The 18,731-nt window shown below is 42.7% G+C and overlaps 1 protein-coding gene across 4 annotated transcripts in view; it reads left to right on the top strand.

Moving 5' to 3' along the window:
• Positions 1–1,784: 1,784 nt before the first annotated feature.
• SGSM3 (small G protein signaling modulator 3) overlaps positions 1,785–18,731 on the top strand; it is a 30,372-nt gene continuing 13,425 nt past the window's right edge. Inside the window, exons 1-9 of one of the 4 annotated variants that reach the window (XM_088676648.1) lie at positions 1,785–1,848; positions 2,692–2,756; positions 7,169–7,230; positions 11,070–11,171; positions 12,731–12,793; positions 14,272–14,357; positions 16,376–16,442; positions 17,452–17,660; positions 17,758–17,865. In XM_088676648.1, coding sequence (XP_088532774.1) covers positions 12,787–12,793; positions 14,272–14,357; positions 16,376–16,442; positions 17,452–17,660; positions 17,758–17,865 — 477 coding nt within the window. In that variant the 5' untranslated portion in view covers positions 1,785–1,848; positions 2,692–2,756; positions 7,169–7,230; positions 11,070–11,171; positions 12,731–12,786. Of the gene's footprint in view, positions 1,849–2,447; positions 2,473–2,691; positions 2,757–7,168; positions 7,231–11,069; positions 11,172–12,730; positions 12,794–14,271; positions 14,358–16,375; positions 16,443–17,451; positions 17,661–17,757; positions 17,866–18,731 lie in introns of those variants that run through there. The other 3 variants (XM_088676647.1, XM_035127061.3, XM_088676649.1) reach the window with 3 other exon arrangements.

Here is an 18,731-nt window from a genome sequence, read left to right as displayed (position 1 = left end):
CCCATGGACCATAGCACGCCAGGCACTCCTGTCTTCCACTGCCTCCCGCAGTTTGGTCAAACTCGTGTTCGTAGCTTCGAGAACACTGTCCAACCATCTTGTCCTCTGTCGTCCCCTTCTCCTAGTGCCCTCAATCTTTCCCAACATCAGGGTCTTTTCCAAGGATTCTTCTCTTCTCATGAGGTGGCCAAAGTTTTGGAGCCTCAGCTTCACGATCTGTCCTTCCAGGGAGCACTCAGGCCTATCACACTGCAATTAAAAAAAACTTGTGGATTAAATTTTTAAAAGAACTATCTGGATTGCCTTCATGAGTTTTGGTAAGACCAATAGCAAACTGACAATTGCCATGATGAGATAGTTAAAAGCTTTTGAAGAACTGGTGCCTAAAAATGTAGGTATTTATAGGCAGAATTAAATTATTTTAACAATTCCAAGATAGGTTTCATTCTAATGCTTTCTGATACTGTTTAGAAAAGCATGGCATTTTATTTTTGTGGACTAAATGATTATACTCATAGCTAGCAATCAAAATTTAAAATAGACTGTTTCAGAATTGAAATGAGCACAATAGTCCTCTTTCCTGCTCAAGAGCCCCAGCAATTGGCAGGCAGACTAGATTCTAGCGTTGTAAACAGATCCTCTCATCAGATCCCATCACATGACACGAGAACTAAAGTTTTGGGAAACACTAGTATGCAATCTTGGATTATACAGGGCGTGGCTACATTGCAGGACTGTTGTAAATCAACAGGTCAACCTCAGCTCCATCTCCAACTTGCTATTTTAACATGCTGCATAACAGGGTATGCTATGCCTCAGTCGCTGAGCTGCCCCAATTTGCAGCATGAGGACAGTAGATCACATTGCAAGGGATGTGGAGAGCCACCCTCTCTCAGCAACCCGGTTGCAATATAGGGATTTGTATTTTCAGCCCAGTCTTTTTTTAATCATAATAAAAAGTTGAACGCTGTTCTTACTATTTATTTTGAAACGCCTTTCATATGTGTGCATTTAAAGGCAGTTTACAACCATGAAGTAAAACAACTAAGATAGGTTTAAAAACAATACAAATATCAACCTAAAGAAAAATTAATCCAGCTGGGAAAGCTTGTCCAAACAAGGGTGTCTTCCGTTGTTTCAAAAAACGAAAAGTAGCAGGCATGTCTTTTAGGGATGCTGTCTCAACAAGATGGGCAGCCGCACTCCAAAGCCCTGCTTTGGGGAGCAATGGAGCAGGCTTTTATTTTAGGAAATTCAGGGAGAAAGCAGTAGCTGCTGCTGTATTATTATTATATTAATTTCGGACAAAATAAGATCAGAATTGGAAAACAAAATGAACGCCAGTCTTGATTCTATCTTTTCTCCCTTTGGGTGGAGGGCACGGGACAGAGCGAGCTACACAGTCACAGTTTATGCTAAGTCCTGGATTTTTCCACAGTTCTTTAAGGGAAGGGCAGCCGTCACTTTTACCCCGCTGACGGCCGGGGGGTGGGGGTGGAATCCACGTCAAAGGTTAAACCAAGTAATCCCGTTTTTAAAACAATAACATCGGCTGCAATCCTAACCACCTCTTCTCGGAAATAAGCCCCGCTAAATCCAAGGAGTTGCCCCCAGGCAAGTGGGGCCAGGCGGGTCAGGATTGCAGGCGGCAGCAGCAGCCTTCCATCCCCTTTAAATACCGATACTTAGATTCGAAGATTCTAGCGACTACAGTTCCCGTAATGCTCTGCGGCGTCGGCGTCATGGTGGGGCTTCGGTTGCTGCGCATGCGTCCTGGGTTCGGTAGGCGCTGACGGGAACTAGATGCGGGGAAGAAGTGGGGTCGGAAGGCTGAAGCCGTGGACGGAGGTGAGCACTTGGAGCCCGTATGGTTGGATGGGCGGCCGGGCGGCCAAGAGGGACGGGTTGCTGGTGGGTGGAGACAAGAGGGGAGCAGGCGAGGTTGGAGGGGGGGTTGCGTGGAGAGAGGAGGAGGAAGAAGCAGGCGGGGACCCCCGAGAACAGGCGTCCTGCTTGCGTGTGTGGACGGACCGAGTGGTTGAGGGTCAGCCTTCCTCCCCCCCCCCCCGTGGCCGACTGAGGGCCGGAGCCTTAACAGAACCCCCCCCCCCGCCCAGGTGAAGGCAGGTGGAAGAGAGGTGGCCATAAACCAGGCCGGCGGGGGGGGGGCGCTGACGGCTCACATGACGTAGATCTGGTTTGGGGAGACTGCTAGGAATCCCCGCACCTTTCGCCTTTCCTCCCCCCCTGCGATATTAAGGTCTTGTTCTCGGGCTGGCCGTGAGGGAAACGCTGCCACTGTAGTAGTAGGAGAGGCACTGTTTCGGTGCAGCAAAGCTATTATTATGCCTGATAGCAGACCACCTGGTCTAAATGGAAGCCGACAGAGAGGGTGTCCGCGTTCATTCTTGAGTTGTATCCGCTTCTTCATGTCCAAAACTCAACAGGCTACGTATGAAGGTGGTCGCCAAGGTCTGGACTAGTTTATCCTTTATTGATGAGGCTTACTGGTCTTGTCATGCCTTTGTGATGGGCATAAAAGCCCCCAAATCTGCAGTTTGTAAGATGGTCAGGAAGGGTTGTGCATGTTTAATTAGATTAGAATGTGTTTTTCAGTTAGTACTCTCTAATCTAATTAAATTCTGAATAATGTTATTAAACTACAATGGATTTTGGATTTCCCCTCCGCAGATCAACAAAGCAATCCATAGGGGGGAAAGACAGTTAAATAGGAGTTTATGACCGGCTATAAATAGGTAACCCAATTTTTCTACTGTTGACTTTTTATGTTATCAATGTCTTATACATGCTTCTCTTTTGTCCTGCTCCTTTAAATAAGTGTGTGCTAACTAGTTTGTAGTATTGAGAATATTATGTAGAGGAGACTAGTGATATTTTGTACGGGATACCTTTAAGCAGAAATAGATTTTTAGCATTTCATAAGAGAAATATCTGCTGTTGTAACAAGGGCATGTGTAACCTATAATAATTCTATTGCATTCACACATGTCCCACTTGATGGCACTGTCAGGTGTTGCTTGACATAGAACATCCTCTGCAGTGCTTTTTTCTCTCCCCTAATTATCTCTCCCCTGTTTCTGAAGCTTTTGTGTCCATCTATTAATTATACTTTCCTCTCCTAACATGTTCATATCCTATCCAATTTTTCTAGAAGGGTGTATGGAGAAACAAGGTTTCAATGAATACAACAGTCCATAAAGCAAAATCTTCTATTCCTTTAGCACTGTACGGTGCACAGGGCTGTCCCATATGCATATGGGGGTCAGTGTGTACTGGTGCTGTGAGGCAGGTTTCGTTTTGTCTGCCCCTCTCCCAACCAAATTCCTGTTTGTACATACCTACTTTGCTTGCCTAGGCTTTCCTCCCTTTTTGTGCCCTCCATTCACTATAATGACACTCTGGGATATCGCTACTGTAATCCTATTACAAGTATGTAGCTTGAGGCTTCGAACTTGCCAGAATTGTACCCACACTATGAATTCTAATCAGTCTACTGGAAGAAAAAAATCCAGATCAGAGATATTGAATCTCAAACGCTATTGCTTCATCTGAGTTTCATTATCTTAAGTTACACTGATTACCTAAACTAATGCCAGGTGCTGTTGTAGATGGCAGTTTCATTTTATAAAAAGGGCATGCTTCTCCATCTGGAGTGATACCAGTATTTTTTAATATTTCATTGAAAGATTAATTGTTGTGCTTTGGTGACTCACAGGGCCACACTGCAGTTTTCTGACTCATTCCCCCCCACCCCAAGCATTCATGATTAGATTTGTTTGTTGTCTGTTTCCTTGCATGTTTCCCGTTCATTTTATGTTTCCCTTTCAACTTTTCTAGTTCTCAATCCTGTAATGTGATCCGTTTTCTTCTTTGAAGTAGCTGATTGCTTGCAAATGACCAAATCATGTGATCATTCAGATCTAACAGACCACCCCTATGCCTGTTTATCTAGTAATAAGTCCTAGTGAGTTCAGCTGGACTTGCTGTCAAATTAACTGTATCATAACAGCTGTTCTATATTATTCTGTGTGACTGACTTCCAAGCGAATGTAGACTTGCTATGTTACATGCAGTTAGGCTGCAGTCTTAATCCCACTTAAATGTGAGTATGCCCTACTAAATTCAATTGGACTTACTTCTGAGTAGACATGGTTAGGTTTGGGACTAAGCTCATAGAACCCAATATGATTTATTTTTCAGTAACCATGCATGGAAGTGTTCTGTATTGATGTAGTCCTTTCCTTAAGAGCTGCTTGTGATAGAATCTAGTGTTGTGCACTCTCACAATGCAACTTGCCCTTCCTCTTTTCTCCACTGTGTCCCCCACACTAAACTGCTCTGGAGGGTAAGGAGGTGCTCTTAAGCAGATTTGGAACTCCTAGTGGACTGCAGGGGCAATGGGAGGAAGGGGAGGTGTCTCTTGGCACAAGTGAAGTTTGTTCCACTTGTACATGCGCAGCATTGGGCTCAACTGTGCCTTGGATAAGGGTTAATTTAAGGGCTTCCTAGAATGAGAATAAACAAAGGTTTTCATAAAAGTCCTTAAGTAAGAAAACTAGAGAAGTTAAAATGCATTGGAGCCAGAGGGACATACTGAGGAACAGAAACCTCTGAGTTTATGTGAGAAAGTTCTTCTGAAGTGGTGTATTTTTGGTATTTCCTACTATCTAAGAAATAAGGGTAGTTGATTTTCAGCAATTGCTTTAGTTTCTTTTGATTTCAGAATTAAAACTTTCTGTTTAATTATCCCATGTTTTGCTTTGCAACAGTCTGTTGTAGTGATGTGTGAGGCAATATATTATTGTCTAGGTAACAAGGCAAAAAGTAATGTAATGTTTGGGACTGAACATCTGTGAGTCATTGAAGGTGCCAAAAGTCTCTTTGCAGGAGTTAGGGATGAATTACCTTATGTTTAACTTTCAGCATTTCTCACTTGGGAACATGTTACACGTGGGATTCTGTAGAGTTAAATATGAAAACATGTTCAGCAATCCACTTTGGTTGTGTCCCTTTAAAACTTCATACAAAATCTCTTATGCACTGTAACTAGCATATTGCTTTAATAAACCCTCAGGAAAAAAATATTCATTTAACAAATCAAACCACAACATATTGTTCTTCTGATCCTACCCTTGCCTCTCTTATCTGTTACTGCCCTGTTGCAAATGTGTATGCTTTACCTAGAATTGGCATTAATTCTGCAAGTTAATATTTGATTTCTGAATGGGGAGGAGCTCTTCTTAGCTTCTACTAAACAATAGAGAAGTACACATTCATGACAGATGGGATAAGAATAGGTATAAGGAGTGGCCTTAACACTTCCTGCATAACCTTCCCTTTTTCACCATACTACGTAGCTTGAGTTTTCACAAATTCCACGTGTCATGTTGAACAGCTTATATTGTTTGCATGGGCCTAGCTCACTCTAGAAAACACCTAAAGACTGAGGACTATTAAAATGTTAATCTATAGTGAATCAGTTGTTTCCCTCTCGTCTATATTTTAATACCTTTTTAAGATCTGTATGAGGTATTTTTAAGAAAATTAATATCTTTTTTTTAAAAAAACCTTACTATCCTTAAATCATCTTCTAATAAACTAAGTGGAAAATTACACCAAACGGCTACAAAATCTAAACAACCACCAGCTTTATAATATCAATAGTTTTTGCTTTCACAAACATTGTTCATGTTCTGATACCCCTGGCATCAGGAAAATCAGTTGTGACTTTATTTCTGTATTTATTGCTCTATTACTAATGTGTTCTATATGTTTTTCTTGGCCATTCTTTCACTAACATTTTTTGGTCACATTTACAAGTGTTTGCAAGAATTTTGGATTCTGCTAATAAATTGTCAAGCGTTGCTCTTTAAAAATAATAATATTTTTTTTCAATTCATCAGCAAAACTCCAAAATGTATCTTATGCATTCCTTAATAAGCTGGAAGATATTTCCAATATATTGTATTACTTTGTCACCAAATATAAGAATTCTGCAATGCTAGTATGCAGTGCTAATTTTGTTGCCTTCTAGTATCTCCCCTCCCACATTCTGAAAGAACTTAATATTCGGTAAAGGTAAAGGGACCCCTGACCATTAGGTCCAGTCGTGACCGATTCTGGGGTTGCGGCGCTCATCTCGCATTATTGGCCGAGGGAACCGGCGTACAGCTTCCAGGTCATGTGGCCAGCATGATAAAGCCGCTTCTGGCGAACCAGAGCAGCACACGGAAACACCGTTTACCTTCCCACTGTAGTGGTCCCTATTTATCTACTTGCACTTTGACGTGCTTTCGAACTGCTAGGTTGGCAGGAGCTGGGACCGAGCAATGGGAGCTCACTCCGTCGCAGGGATTCGAACCGCCGACCTTCTGATCGGCAAGCCCTAGGCTCTTTGCTTAAAATGTGTCTCAAAGTTCTCTTGATTGAAAGGAACTCATCACATGACATGGCCTTGTTGGCAGTTTCTGTAGGCAGAGTACTTGCTGGAGCTCTTGTAATGCCACTTGTTATTAATTGTTTAATGAACAAAGTTGGTTTACCTTGGGTTTACCTCTTGGTTGAATAATATGTTTATAGCACTAGTGCAGACTATGCTGCCAAACTATTTCAGATAATTATGAGTTGTCCTGGGCTCTTGTTCACCTGTCATTGCAGAAGTGCATTTAGGTATGTGATGGCACTTAAATAAATAGGAACACCTTGGGTAATAAATAACCAACTAAGTCAGGGGTCCCCAAACTAAGGCCCGGGGGCCAGATGCGACCCAATCGCCTTCTAAATACGGCCCGTGGATGGGCCGGGAATCAGCATGTTTTTACATGAGTAGAATGTGTCCTTTTATATAAAATGCATCTCTGGGTTATTTGTGGGGCATAGGAATTCGTTAATATTTATTTTCTTCAAAATATAGTCCGGCCCCCCACAAGGTCTGAGGGACAGTGGACCGGCCCCCTGCTGAAAAAGTTTGCTGACCCCTGAACTAAGTCATATTTAAGTAGACCTAAACTGGGTGATTATCACTAACATTGGATATCACCTGTTGACATTAATGTCCAGCCACATGAAGGATTTTTAATGGAGTGACCTAATATTTATCTTTGTAGAGAGTTGAGATAGCATTAATGTTGTTCCCTTGTTTTTTCAGCTCTGAAAAGCAGCACTAAATATTTCATAGACTTATGAAAACCATCAAGATTTTTTTTACAGGTAGAAGCTTAATAGAACAGCTCTGCTTGAGAAAGGAGTTTAGTTTAGTATAAGACACCTATGTTCTATAATCCTTAGATCTCTGGCTTGGTTCCCATAACTTAATCTCCTCCTTCCTTGCATCCCAATTTATGGCCCCTTTCTGGTCACCAAGTGTGATTCATCCACCCTCTTTTGCAACTTTCCTTTAGCAGTGCTGTGTCTGCCTGCATCTCTTCCTCTTTGTCAGGTCTTGAAAGCAGTTGCTAAGGAAAGCTCCATAGCAACCAAAGGCAGGGAAAACCTGCCCACCTAGCTCATTTTATTTAATATTCAGCTATTTATGAATAAGTTTAGTGAGCTGTGCGGGGGTGGGAGAGAACAGGTAGGAGGAGTGGGCTGGTGATCAGGCAACACATTAGACATGGCTGCCTGTTATTTGAGAGGAGAAAGAAATTCTCACATAACTGCTTTATTACCTTAGTCTGAAAAGGACCTTGGCAATATGACTTTCTCCAATACATATTGTCTTTCACATTCCATGTTGGAATACTCTGATGGAGTACTCTTGTCCTTGACAATTAATTTGTTAGTCAGCAATCCTAACCCCACAAACCTGGGAGTAAGCCTCATTGAATGCCATAAAGACTTACTTCTGAATAGATACTTACTTCTGAGCCACAGGGCAAATTGATAAAGCAATGCATAAAATCCATAAAATAACACAATCCGTATAAGCACATAACAAATCACTGTAGTGCAATTGCTAATAGCAGCAGCAATCAGGTCCTTCCCTCTTCAGGCACCTGCCAAAAAAGGTGTATCTGAACTATCTGCCAAAGGTGGGGCCAAATGCAGCTTGTTAGGGAGGGAGCTCAACATAAAGGGAGCTGCCACTGCAAATGCTTTTTTCCACATACGTCATCCTGAGAAGAGACCACCAAGAGGGCTCACCTGCTGATCTTGAAACATGGGCATGCTGTTATTGAAGAAGACAGATATCTGTGCAGATATCTGTGTCCCAAGCTGTTTAGAGCTTGCCTGGTCCCCTCATTATTTATCTTTAAGTGCCAGGTGAAAACGTTTCTCTATAACCAGGGCATTGGCTGATTAACATTCCATGGCCTTTTAAATGTGTGGATTATGGAATTTTTGTTTGGTTTTTGTTTTATTATGTATTTTGCACTCTCATTTTGTATTTCTATGCTATGATGTTCTCATGAAAGACTATACAAATTTTAGTAATAATGATGGCAATAGTGAAAAAGTGTCTCTGTATATGAATTGGGACTGAGCCAAAAATTTCCATCCAACATTGGTTTAATTTTCTGCAGGTTTTTTTTAAAAGTCACCTCAAAACTTTAGATAATTTTCTTCCATGTTCTAGATCGGCATCCCAAAACTGCGGCCCTCCAAATGTTTTGGCCTCAACTCCCATGATCCCTAGCTAAGAGGACCAGTGGTCAGGGATGATGGGAATTGTAGTCCAAAGTTTGTAGGCCGAAGTTTGGGGATGCCTGTTCTAGATACTGCTCAGGAACCATGCAGGCAGCCCCAAAATGCAGCAGAGCCAGGGATTAGTAGAATGCTGCAAAATTGATTTATGAACATGATAGTCTAGGCAGCCTTGGACTTCTTGTTGTTGTTGTTGTTGTTGTTGTTTAGTCATGTCCGACTCTTCGTAACCCAATGGACCATAGCACGCCAGGCACTCCTGTCTTCCACTGCCTCCCGCAGTTTGGTCAAACTCATGTTCGTAGCTTCGAGAACACTGTCCAACCATCTCGTCCTCTGTTGTCCCCATCTCTTTGTGCTCTCCATCTTTCCCAACATCAGGGTCTTTTCCAGGGAGTCTTCTCTTCTCATGAGGTAGCCAAAGTATTGGAGCCTCAGCTTCAGGATCTGTCCTTCCAGTGAGCACTCGGGGCTGATTTCCATCAGAATGAAGAGGTTTGATATTCTTGCAGTCCATGGGACTCTCAAGAGTCTCCTCCAGCACCATAATTCAAAAGCATCAATTATTCGGCGATCAGCCTTCTTTATGGTCCAGCTCTCACTTCCATACATCACTACTGGGAAAACCATAGCTTTAACTATACGGACCTTTGTCGGCAAGGTGATGTCTCTGCTTTTTAAGAGGTTGTCTAGGTTTGCCATTGCTTTTCTACCAAGAAGCAGGCGTCTTTTAATTTCGTGACTGCTGTCACCATCTGCAGTGATCAAGGAACCCAGTAAAGTAAAATCTCTCACTGCCTCCATTTCTTCCCCTTCTATTTGCCAGGAGGTGATGGGACCAGTGGCCATGATCTTGGTTTTTTTTTATGTTGAGCTTCAGACCATATTTTGCGCTCTCCTCTTTCACCCTCATTAAAAGGTTCTTTAATTCCTCCTCACTTTCTGCCATTAAGGTTGTGTCATCTGCATATCTGAGGTTGTTGATATTTCTTCCGGCAATCTTAATTCCGGCTTGGAATTCATCTAGTGCAGCCTTTCGCATTATGAATTCTGCATATAAGTTAAATAAGCAGGGAGACAATATTGTTGTCTCCATATCCAGTTCCATATCCAGTTCTAACTGCAGGTTCTTGTCCCACATAGAGATTTCTCAGGAGACAGATGAGGTGATCAGGCACTCCCATTTCTTTAAGAACTTGCCATAGTTTGCTGTGGTCAACACAGTCAAAGGCTTTTGCATAGTCAATGAAGCAGAAGTAGATGTTTTTCTGGAACTCTCTAGCTTTCTCCATAATCCAGTGCATGTTTGCTATTTGGTCATATGATTTTTTAACATCTACATGAAGCCGCTTGGAGAGATCATCAGGGGGTTTGGGTTGGGTGTTCATCAATATGCAGATGATACCCAGCTCTACCTCTCTTTTAAATCAGAACCAGTGAAAGCAGTGATGGTCCTGTGTGAATGTCTGGAGGCGGTTGGAGATGGATGGTGGCTAACAGATTGAGGTTGAATCCTGACAAGACAGAAGTACTGTTCTTGGGAGACAGGGGGCAGGCTGGTATGGAGGACTCCCTGATCCTGAATTGGGTAACTGTGCCCCTGAAGGACATTTCTGAGTACATTTCTGAGCACAATTCAAAGTGTTGGTGCTGACCTTTAAAGCCCTAAACGGCTTCGGTCCTGTATACCTGAAGGAGTGTCTCCACCCTCATCATCCAGCCCAGACACTCAGGTCCAGCGCCGAAGGTTCCCTCGCTGCAAGAAGTGATGTTACAAGGAACCAGGCAGAGGGCCTTCTCGGTAGTGGTGCCTGCCTTGTGGAACGCCCTCCCATCTGATGTCAAGGCAATAAGCAACTGTTTTACTTTTAAAAGACATCTGTTTAGGGAAGTTTTTAATGTTTGATGCTGTATTGTTTTTAATATTGGGTTGGAAGCTGCCCAGAGTGGCTGGGGAAACCCAGCCAGATGGGCAGGGTATAAATAATAAAATATTATTATATAATATTATTTATAATAATGTATGCAGTTCTTTGAACATATAGGGTGCTCTGGAATTTTTTTCTTATACTTGCCTTGGAGTAGTTCCTTGAGATTTTCTGATCTGAAAAATGGGAATCAAGCCCAAGAGTACCTAGGCCACCATACAAATCCCTTAGTGACCAAGAGGTCTTCCAATGTAACAACATTTTGACACTGTATTCAAGTGGTGAGGAAATGCAACTTACCAAGAAAGTGATTTTCACTTCTTGCTGCTGCTCAGTGTGAAAGTGACAGGTGAGAAAACTATTGAGAAAGTATGTTCAAGTACTGTATTGAGAAACTTGAACAGGTTTTCAAATTTAAAAACAAAATAATTGTCACTGTTCATTTTTGTGAAGGTCTGTTTGACTTGTTTCTTGCAGTAGCCTCCAATGTGGAGATTCTGAACCACTTCAGTCCCGGCAATGTCTGCTTTTGCTTGGGAAAAGCAACAAGCAGTGAACCTCTGAGGCCTACTGTGTCAGGTTTGTATTTATATTTGATATTAAACACCAGTAATGGGGAACTGGTGGCCCTCCAGGTGTTGTAGGACTGCATCTCCCATAATTCCTAGTCATTGGTTGCATCTGTTGGGCGCTGAAGTCCAGTAGTGTATGGAGGGCCACAGGTTTCCACCCCTGGCATATACCAACTACTAGCTGTCAAGGGAAACCTGTTTAGGGAGCACCATGTATTATTTTACAGAGACGGTCAATGGTGTTAACATTTCTCTGGAAAGGTTGGAGCTGAAAATCTGAAGGCAGCCCTGTATCGCGGAATTTTTAATGTCTAATGATTTACATTTTTGTGTGCTATAAGCCGCCCAGAATGGCTGGGGAGACCCAGCCAGATGGACGGGGTATAAATATTATTATTATTATTATTATTATTATTATTATTATTATTATTATTATTCAGAAATGGACATACAGTGTCATGGTGACTCCCTTAGCTGAATCATTAACTGCTACCATTAAATCATTACAGAATATGTAAATCATTAAATGCTACCATATCCTGCTTGTCAATACTTCCATCTTCATGCTTTAATTATAGGAAGCTATACTCATTCAAGCTTAACATTTAGACCTGCCCCACAATGCTGGAAAACTACACCAGTGGCAGTTTAAGTGCCAGGACAAACATAATGCAAGATCAGACATAATCTGTGCTAGGACAAACATATACATGCAAGCCCTGCTATCTGTACACTTGCTATCTTAAAATTCACTGATCTGCATGTAAAGAATTATGCCCAAACTTCATTATACGCACTGCAGATTCAGATATCCAAACATTTGGCTTCCTAATTTCCTTATTTGTGCTTTGCTGTCTGGAGGCAGCCGTTTTCAGACAGAAACCGTGGACAGAGGGAGAGGGGAGCAGTAGAGATTGGATAAATTAGTTTTTTTACTTGTCTCTCTTTTGCTGATGGACTGCAGCCATTTCAAGAAGAAACCCTGGAGAGATGGGGGAGGGAGATCAGACATCCTGCATTAGAAATATTTCCATATGAAATAATGTAAATCGTGGACTTGTTATGCAAACTCTCGCCTAACAAATGGTTTCCTTTGATAAGTGGGGCCTGCATGTATATATTACACCAGGCATCCCCAAACTGCGGCCTTCCAGATGTTTTGGCCTACAACTCCCATGATCCCTAGCTAACAGGACCAATGGTCGGGGAAGATGGGAATTGTAGTCCAAAACATCTGGAGGGCCAAAGTTTGGGGATGCCTGTATTACACTAACCAAGATGCGGACATGCCCAGGGTTATTCTGTAAAGATAGCTGAGCAGACATTTGAAGTCCAGTACTTAATCTCCTACACTTGAATGGCTTCCTTTATGTGTTGACTCCTGACATAGAGTTACTCTTGGAACATAGAAATAAGTTTATTTGGTAGGGATTGATTTAACTAGTGTTGGCTCTGATTAGAGAGCAGCTAACTGTGAATCAACTATACTTGTTATGCATAGTTTGTTGGTCACAAGATTAATTGCTTTATTCTTTCTGTATTATGCCTGCATCTATGTTGTAACAGGGCAGTGACCTTCTGAAGAGTAAAATAGCCACCATTGCCCACATTCCACTGTCACCATGTCAGGTAAGCCCTTAATAAATTATTAGTAATTTTGATACTTTATCAAAACCCTTCCAATTTTAAGAAAAGACCAAGCCAACCATACCAGTGTTGTTAACTTTATTCCAGTTAGCTACATGTGTCATGCAGTGTTTTGAAACTTCAGAGAGTCAGGCTGCTCATCAGATTGGACACCTAGAATCACAGACATCTTTTCACTTACTTTTCTCTAGCTCTCAGACAGAAAAACCATATTTACAAGAACAGAATATGTAAATCACTGGCTTGATCCAGATTTTTGAGTGAAAGGCCATTTGTTCCCACCTTTTCCTCCCCATTGCCCCCCAAAGCTGCTCAGGAGGGATGGAGTATGGGAGATTGCAGTAGATGGGGGAATGAACAATGAGGAAGAAGCTTCAATATGTCAGTGGTTGGATTCTTACAGTTTCTCCCCTCCCGCTATGTTCTGTACTCCCTCCTCCGCCATTCTGAAGGTATCCCTAACCCTCACAAGCAGCTTTTTGGGATGGGTCAGAAAATAAAGGGGAACAAAGCCCCCATAGCATGAGTAGCTTTTCTGCTTGCAGAAAGTCTGGGTCTGAGTAAAGATCTCTACCAAGGCCATGACTGGTTTACAATGCCCCTAACTATTGCATTAGGAATACTTTCCTGGTTGCCAGTAAAAGAAGGCAATAAGAAGCTCTGCTGAAATAAGTGTATTTAGAATTTAGCACTTCAAGGGTTTGAGAAGAATTGGGGTTCACATGGTATATTCAGATGAATTTTCCATCTGTTCCCCCACCCCTTCTAGAACAATAGTTACTGTATTCCCATGCTTATGAAAAATGAATTTAATCCTACATACATATCTGAGTTACTTGGGCTATCCTGCATAATTCAGTTGCTTTTCCATGTTTCCATGTGTCCACAGTTTCCTTATGGTGATTTCTGGACTTTTAATAGCACAAAACTGGAGACAGATTGGCTAATCACAGAAGTGTTAGTGTGACTTTCCTGTCCCTTGTGTTCCATTGTTGTGTATGTGTGAGGGACAGAGGATATCGGGAGGTCCCTCCCATCTTGAGCTCCAGCCCATCCCCGAGCGCTGGGGAAAGCAGGGAGAGTTCCGACTCAAGTGGAGAAGCAGGAAGTGGTGTCCGAGGCTCAGGCAAGGTAGCAGAGCCACTGCCCAAGGTGGGACAGGAAGGGGGGAGCAAGGGGGGAAGGCCGATCCCACCGACTCCGGAATTGCGCAAGAAACGTCGTGGGAAGAGGCTGGGTCTCCCCAAGCTTTTATGCTGGAGGAAAACCCGCCAACCTCCATTCGGAGGTACTGAAGAAGACTGACAAGATGTGCCATTTTCTGTAAATAGCACTGCCTTTAGCACTGTAAATACACAGCACCAATAATAGGATAAAATGCAGAGCTGTGTGGAGTCGTTACTCTGAAGTAGCCCACCCAGGCCACTGTGACAGTATGTTTGTATTGTTTTTACATATAGGAAGCTGTACCCCTACTGCTGGTGGGCCCTTCTCTGCTCTCACGCCCAGCATATGGCCTCAGGAGATCTTGGCAAAATATGCCCAGGTACTACTATAAGACAAAGTGACATAATAAATATTGCATCTAATTTCTCTTTTGTTGTTGAATATTAAACAGTAGTGTACATTATGAATGTTTGTATGTGTCTTCAAGTACCCTTCTAGGCATTTGTGGCATTTAATTGCTGGTTCAGCAGCTGCATTCATGCTAGCACGAAAGGATCTCCCAGGTCCTCCAACAGGTAAATTGGCACTGCTGGCAAAATCTGATACAGAGCTCGACTCTAATACAGTGGTGCCTTGCTATACGAATTTAATTCGTTCCAGGACTCAATTCGTCCTATGAAAAATTCGTCTAGCGAGTCGCGGTTTCCCATAGGAATGCATTGAAACTTAATCAATGCGTTCCTGTGGGCTCCGGGGGACTGGCGGCGGGGAAGGCAGGCAGGCAGGCGCTTGCTCTCTTGCCTGCCTGCCTTCCCCAGCCAAGAGAGCTGTGTGTCAGGCGGCGGGGGGGTGGCGAGAAGCGGGGGAATGGATCGTTCCTCCACTTCCCCCCCGCCCGACAGAACTGGCGGCCGCTGCTTGCTGGGGCTTGTTAAGCAGCGCCCGCTGCACTTTGGCACCGGGGGACGGAGCCAAAGATTGGCAGGTGCTGCTTGCGAGGGTCCAATCCTGGCTGTGTGACAGGCGGGGTGGGGGAAAGGCGGAGGAACGATCAGCCAGGGGACAGGAACGAGATCAGCCTCTGTCACACAGTCAGGGGACAGAGCTCTGCGGCAACCGGCAGAGACCAGCGGAACACAAAGGGGAACCAGCTGCAGCGCAGGAAGAAGGCAAAGGAAGATCAGCTGATCTTCCTTTGCCTTCTTTCCTTGGTACAGCTGGTTCCCCTTTCACTAGAGGAATACCCTGTAGGTTTTGTGATCGGAGGTTTTTATGGCCATGCTTCACAAGATGAAGCGGCAGCCAAAGAAAACCTCGTCGTCTTGCGAGGCAACCTCCGATCGCAAAACCCATTCATCTAGCAGGGCATTCGTCTAGCAAGGCACCACTGTAGTTTATTAGTTGGTAACCTAAACACAAATTGTGTCTGATCTTGCATGATGTCTTACATTTGGGTAAAGAAGCCAGAGTATAAAATACTTCTGATGGCTGTGTATACCCTTTTTAAAAAGACTGGGTAGCAGAAGCTATGCTCTTGAGACTTTTTTAAAGGTTTCACACATGAATATCCTATAAATTTTCTTAGAAGTGCATGTGCCTGGCACAACATATAAAATGAAAAACAGCTGTGAAACATAGAATCCATTGGGATAAAGGCTACGGTACCAGTAAGGAACCCTTACACTGATAAAATAAATAAGACTCCAACTGAGCAGCTGTTTGCATGATAGGCACTGTTATATGTACAACTGCTTGGTGATGCTCAAAACTCGCATTCAAAGACAACAGGAATGCACAGAGAGGACCCGACAAATGTTTTCTGGGGCCATCTGGATTAACAGCAATCCCCAGGTTGAATCAGGAATTCTGTGGTAGATCTTTACATCCAAAAGAAATTGGGACAGCTTTGGTACTAATCCTAGCATGTTAAACTTTGGGACAATATTGTGCTTAAGTAGTTTAAACAGTACAGAATTTGAAGTATTATATGTGTCTAGAATAGAAGAGTAGTTGTGACAAGCATTGCTAAGGATGCACACACATGGAGAAGCATAAATGGGAGCAGCGTTTCCTGTGCATACAGTATATGTACACATATTATAATATGTAGACTGAGCCAATGAGTGACCAAATCATCAGTCTGTAGGATTTTGATGCCTTTTAAATAATGAGAAGGGGTTAAGGTTGGGATAAGCATGGCAAAAAATCTACAATGGAAATATCTTCCCAACATGTTCTTCCTAGATTTACTGTGGAAGTTATTTATATAGGCTATAAGAGTACAGCACAAATGCATAGAATGCTTCCATTTTTATTTTGGATGCCTGCAGTGTGTAAAAGTGTTATACCATGAAAGTGGCAAAGAATGGAAAGCAATTCTTTTCTTCGGTTTTCCAGAAAGAAGAATCTGTTGAACAGCCAGAGTTCCGGTATGATGAATTTGGTTTCCGAGTAGACAAAGAAGGCAAGGCCTTTCATTTCTGTGGTGTAACTTGTGACAAGATCTCCCTGGGGCTCTGCTTCAGAAGTCACTTATTCCCAGCAGTGCCTTTCCAACTCTTGATTCTGGTTGTGCTTTGAAAGCAGTTGACCTCTAAAGAAATTAACTTCAGGCTTTACTAACATGATAACATTCAACCAGGATAGGATCAGGGTGTTGCTCGTATGTATTTTAAAGCTGTAATCCATCTACATGTTTGTCTGGGCTCAAATTCTTGAAACCAGCAGAGTCTGAAACTCTGGAGAGCTGCTGGAAGCCGCCCAGAGTGACCAGGGAAGCACAGCCAGAGGGGTAGGGTATAAATAATAAAATTATTACTATTATTATTATTTGTGTACATTGTTTTTAGAAGATTTAGTGGTACAGAAATCTATGTGCAAATAATAAATAAATATTAGGACAGCTAGCCACTTTAGGTAGCCAGAATGAGCCAGAATACAAATGTTCAAATGGAAAAGTAAACACCTTCATTTTCCTGTTTCAATTTCAACTGGCTGGTGCCCATATACCTCATAAGGGACTGTCAGAGTGGATTTTTCAACATCACAAACGGTGGTGGTCTGTGCATGCTTTGGGATCAGAATTGGAACTTACACACTTGCCTAATCATGCACAACTGAATTATTGACTCTCTACCGTGTTTCTCATATTATAAGACATGTCTTATATTTATTTTTTCCTCAAAAAAACACACTATGGCTTATTTTCAAGGGATGTCTTATTTTTTTCCTCCTCCTCCTGCCGCGGCCGGCATTGCTGCTACACCTATCACTATGTCTTATTTTCGGGGTATGGCTTATATTCCTTGAATGCTTAAAAATCCTGCTATGGCTTATTTTATGGGTATGTCTTAAAATATGAGAAACAGGGTAGATTGTAAAGTCCAGCTTTTCAAGGAATTATTATTTTTCAGATGTAGAAGGCTACTTGCTACTTTCTTCCCCACACCTAAAGCTGGTGTTCTTTGCTACAGATGGCGCAGAGCCAAACTCTAGCAAGCTCTTGGGGATCCCACTGGTTGAAGAGCCACAGCACAGGCTGAAATGGCAGGCCCACTTGGAATTCACACACAACCATGACGTGGGGGACCTCACCTGGGACAAGATAGAAGTCACACTTCCACGTTCCGATAAGCTGCGATCATTGGTGTTGGCTGGCATTCCTCATAGCATGAGGCCACAGGTGAGGCAGCCCTGGTTAATCATGAAGGGGAGGAGAACTTGCTGGTGAGGTTTCCTGTCTTAATCATAAAACCCTTTCCTTCCTTCATTTCACCCAGCTGTGGATGAGACTGTCAGGTGCTCTGCAGAAGAAGCGAAATTCAGAAATGTCATATCGGGAAATTGTGAAAAACAGCTCAAATGATGAAACCATTGCTGCCAAACAAGTGGGTACTTTGCCATGGGTTAGTTCTTGGGGGTCAAGAAAGGGCACTCTATCAGGTGGGTGGAAGAAAGGGAAGGTTAAGAGCAGCGATTGGGAGAAGGAGGGGGTTACCCACTCAGTTTCGCGGAGTTGGTAGTTCTCTTCTAGCGCTGCAAATGAGCTTAGAGGGATTGGCTCGCAGCGTTCCTTCTGATATTGGCCAAGAAAGGATTTACTACCACACATCACCTCTGTGGATTTAAAGTTTATGTAGAACAAAGGGGGGGGTGTTGCGCACTTGCTGCCATCATGCTAAAAGGAAAAGAATAAAATCTTCAATCGTTAGAAGGTAGGAAGTTTTGAGGTCTAGGTACAGAACTTTGTAAGCATCTCTCTCAGCCAGCACAAATCTTCTTGCCACTCAGCAGCAGCTAATTACCCTTTAGGTGTAGAGTTTGCATAAAATATCATTCTGTTGATGCACTAACATGTATTCATGAGTCGCTTTGCTCAGACTCTTGCTGTTGGATATAAACACTGAACAAAATGTGAAGAACTAATCTGGAGATCACTATACAAGGTTGTGTGTCTTGAGCTCCAAATAGCACCACTGAGTCCTAACTTTTAATCCTCAGACTCTTAGGGCAGATCCACACCATACATCTAAAGTACATCCAGCACGCATTTAATGCACATGACTTGCCCCAAAGAATCCTGGGAAGTGTAGTTTCCCCCTCATAGAGGCACAATTTACACCATCCTGAACAAACTATAGTTCCCATGAATATTTTGGAAAGCTATGTGTTTTAAACATGCATTAGATGTGCTTTAAATATATGAGGTACATCTGCCCTTAGATTAATGAGTGATTCTCAGCCCATTAAGGGC

The sequence above is a fragment of the Zootoca vivipara genome, chromosome 9, assembly GCF_965207765.1.
Source record: "Zootoca vivipara chromosome 9, rZooViv2.hap1.1, whole genome shotgun sequence".
NCBI classification, from domain to species: domain Eukaryota; kingdom Metazoa; phylum Chordata; class Lepidosauria; order Squamata; family Lacertidae; genus Zootoca; species Zootoca vivipara.
Note: the sequence above shows the minus strand (reverse complement) of the source record. Positions and strands in the feature narration are given on the sequence as shown.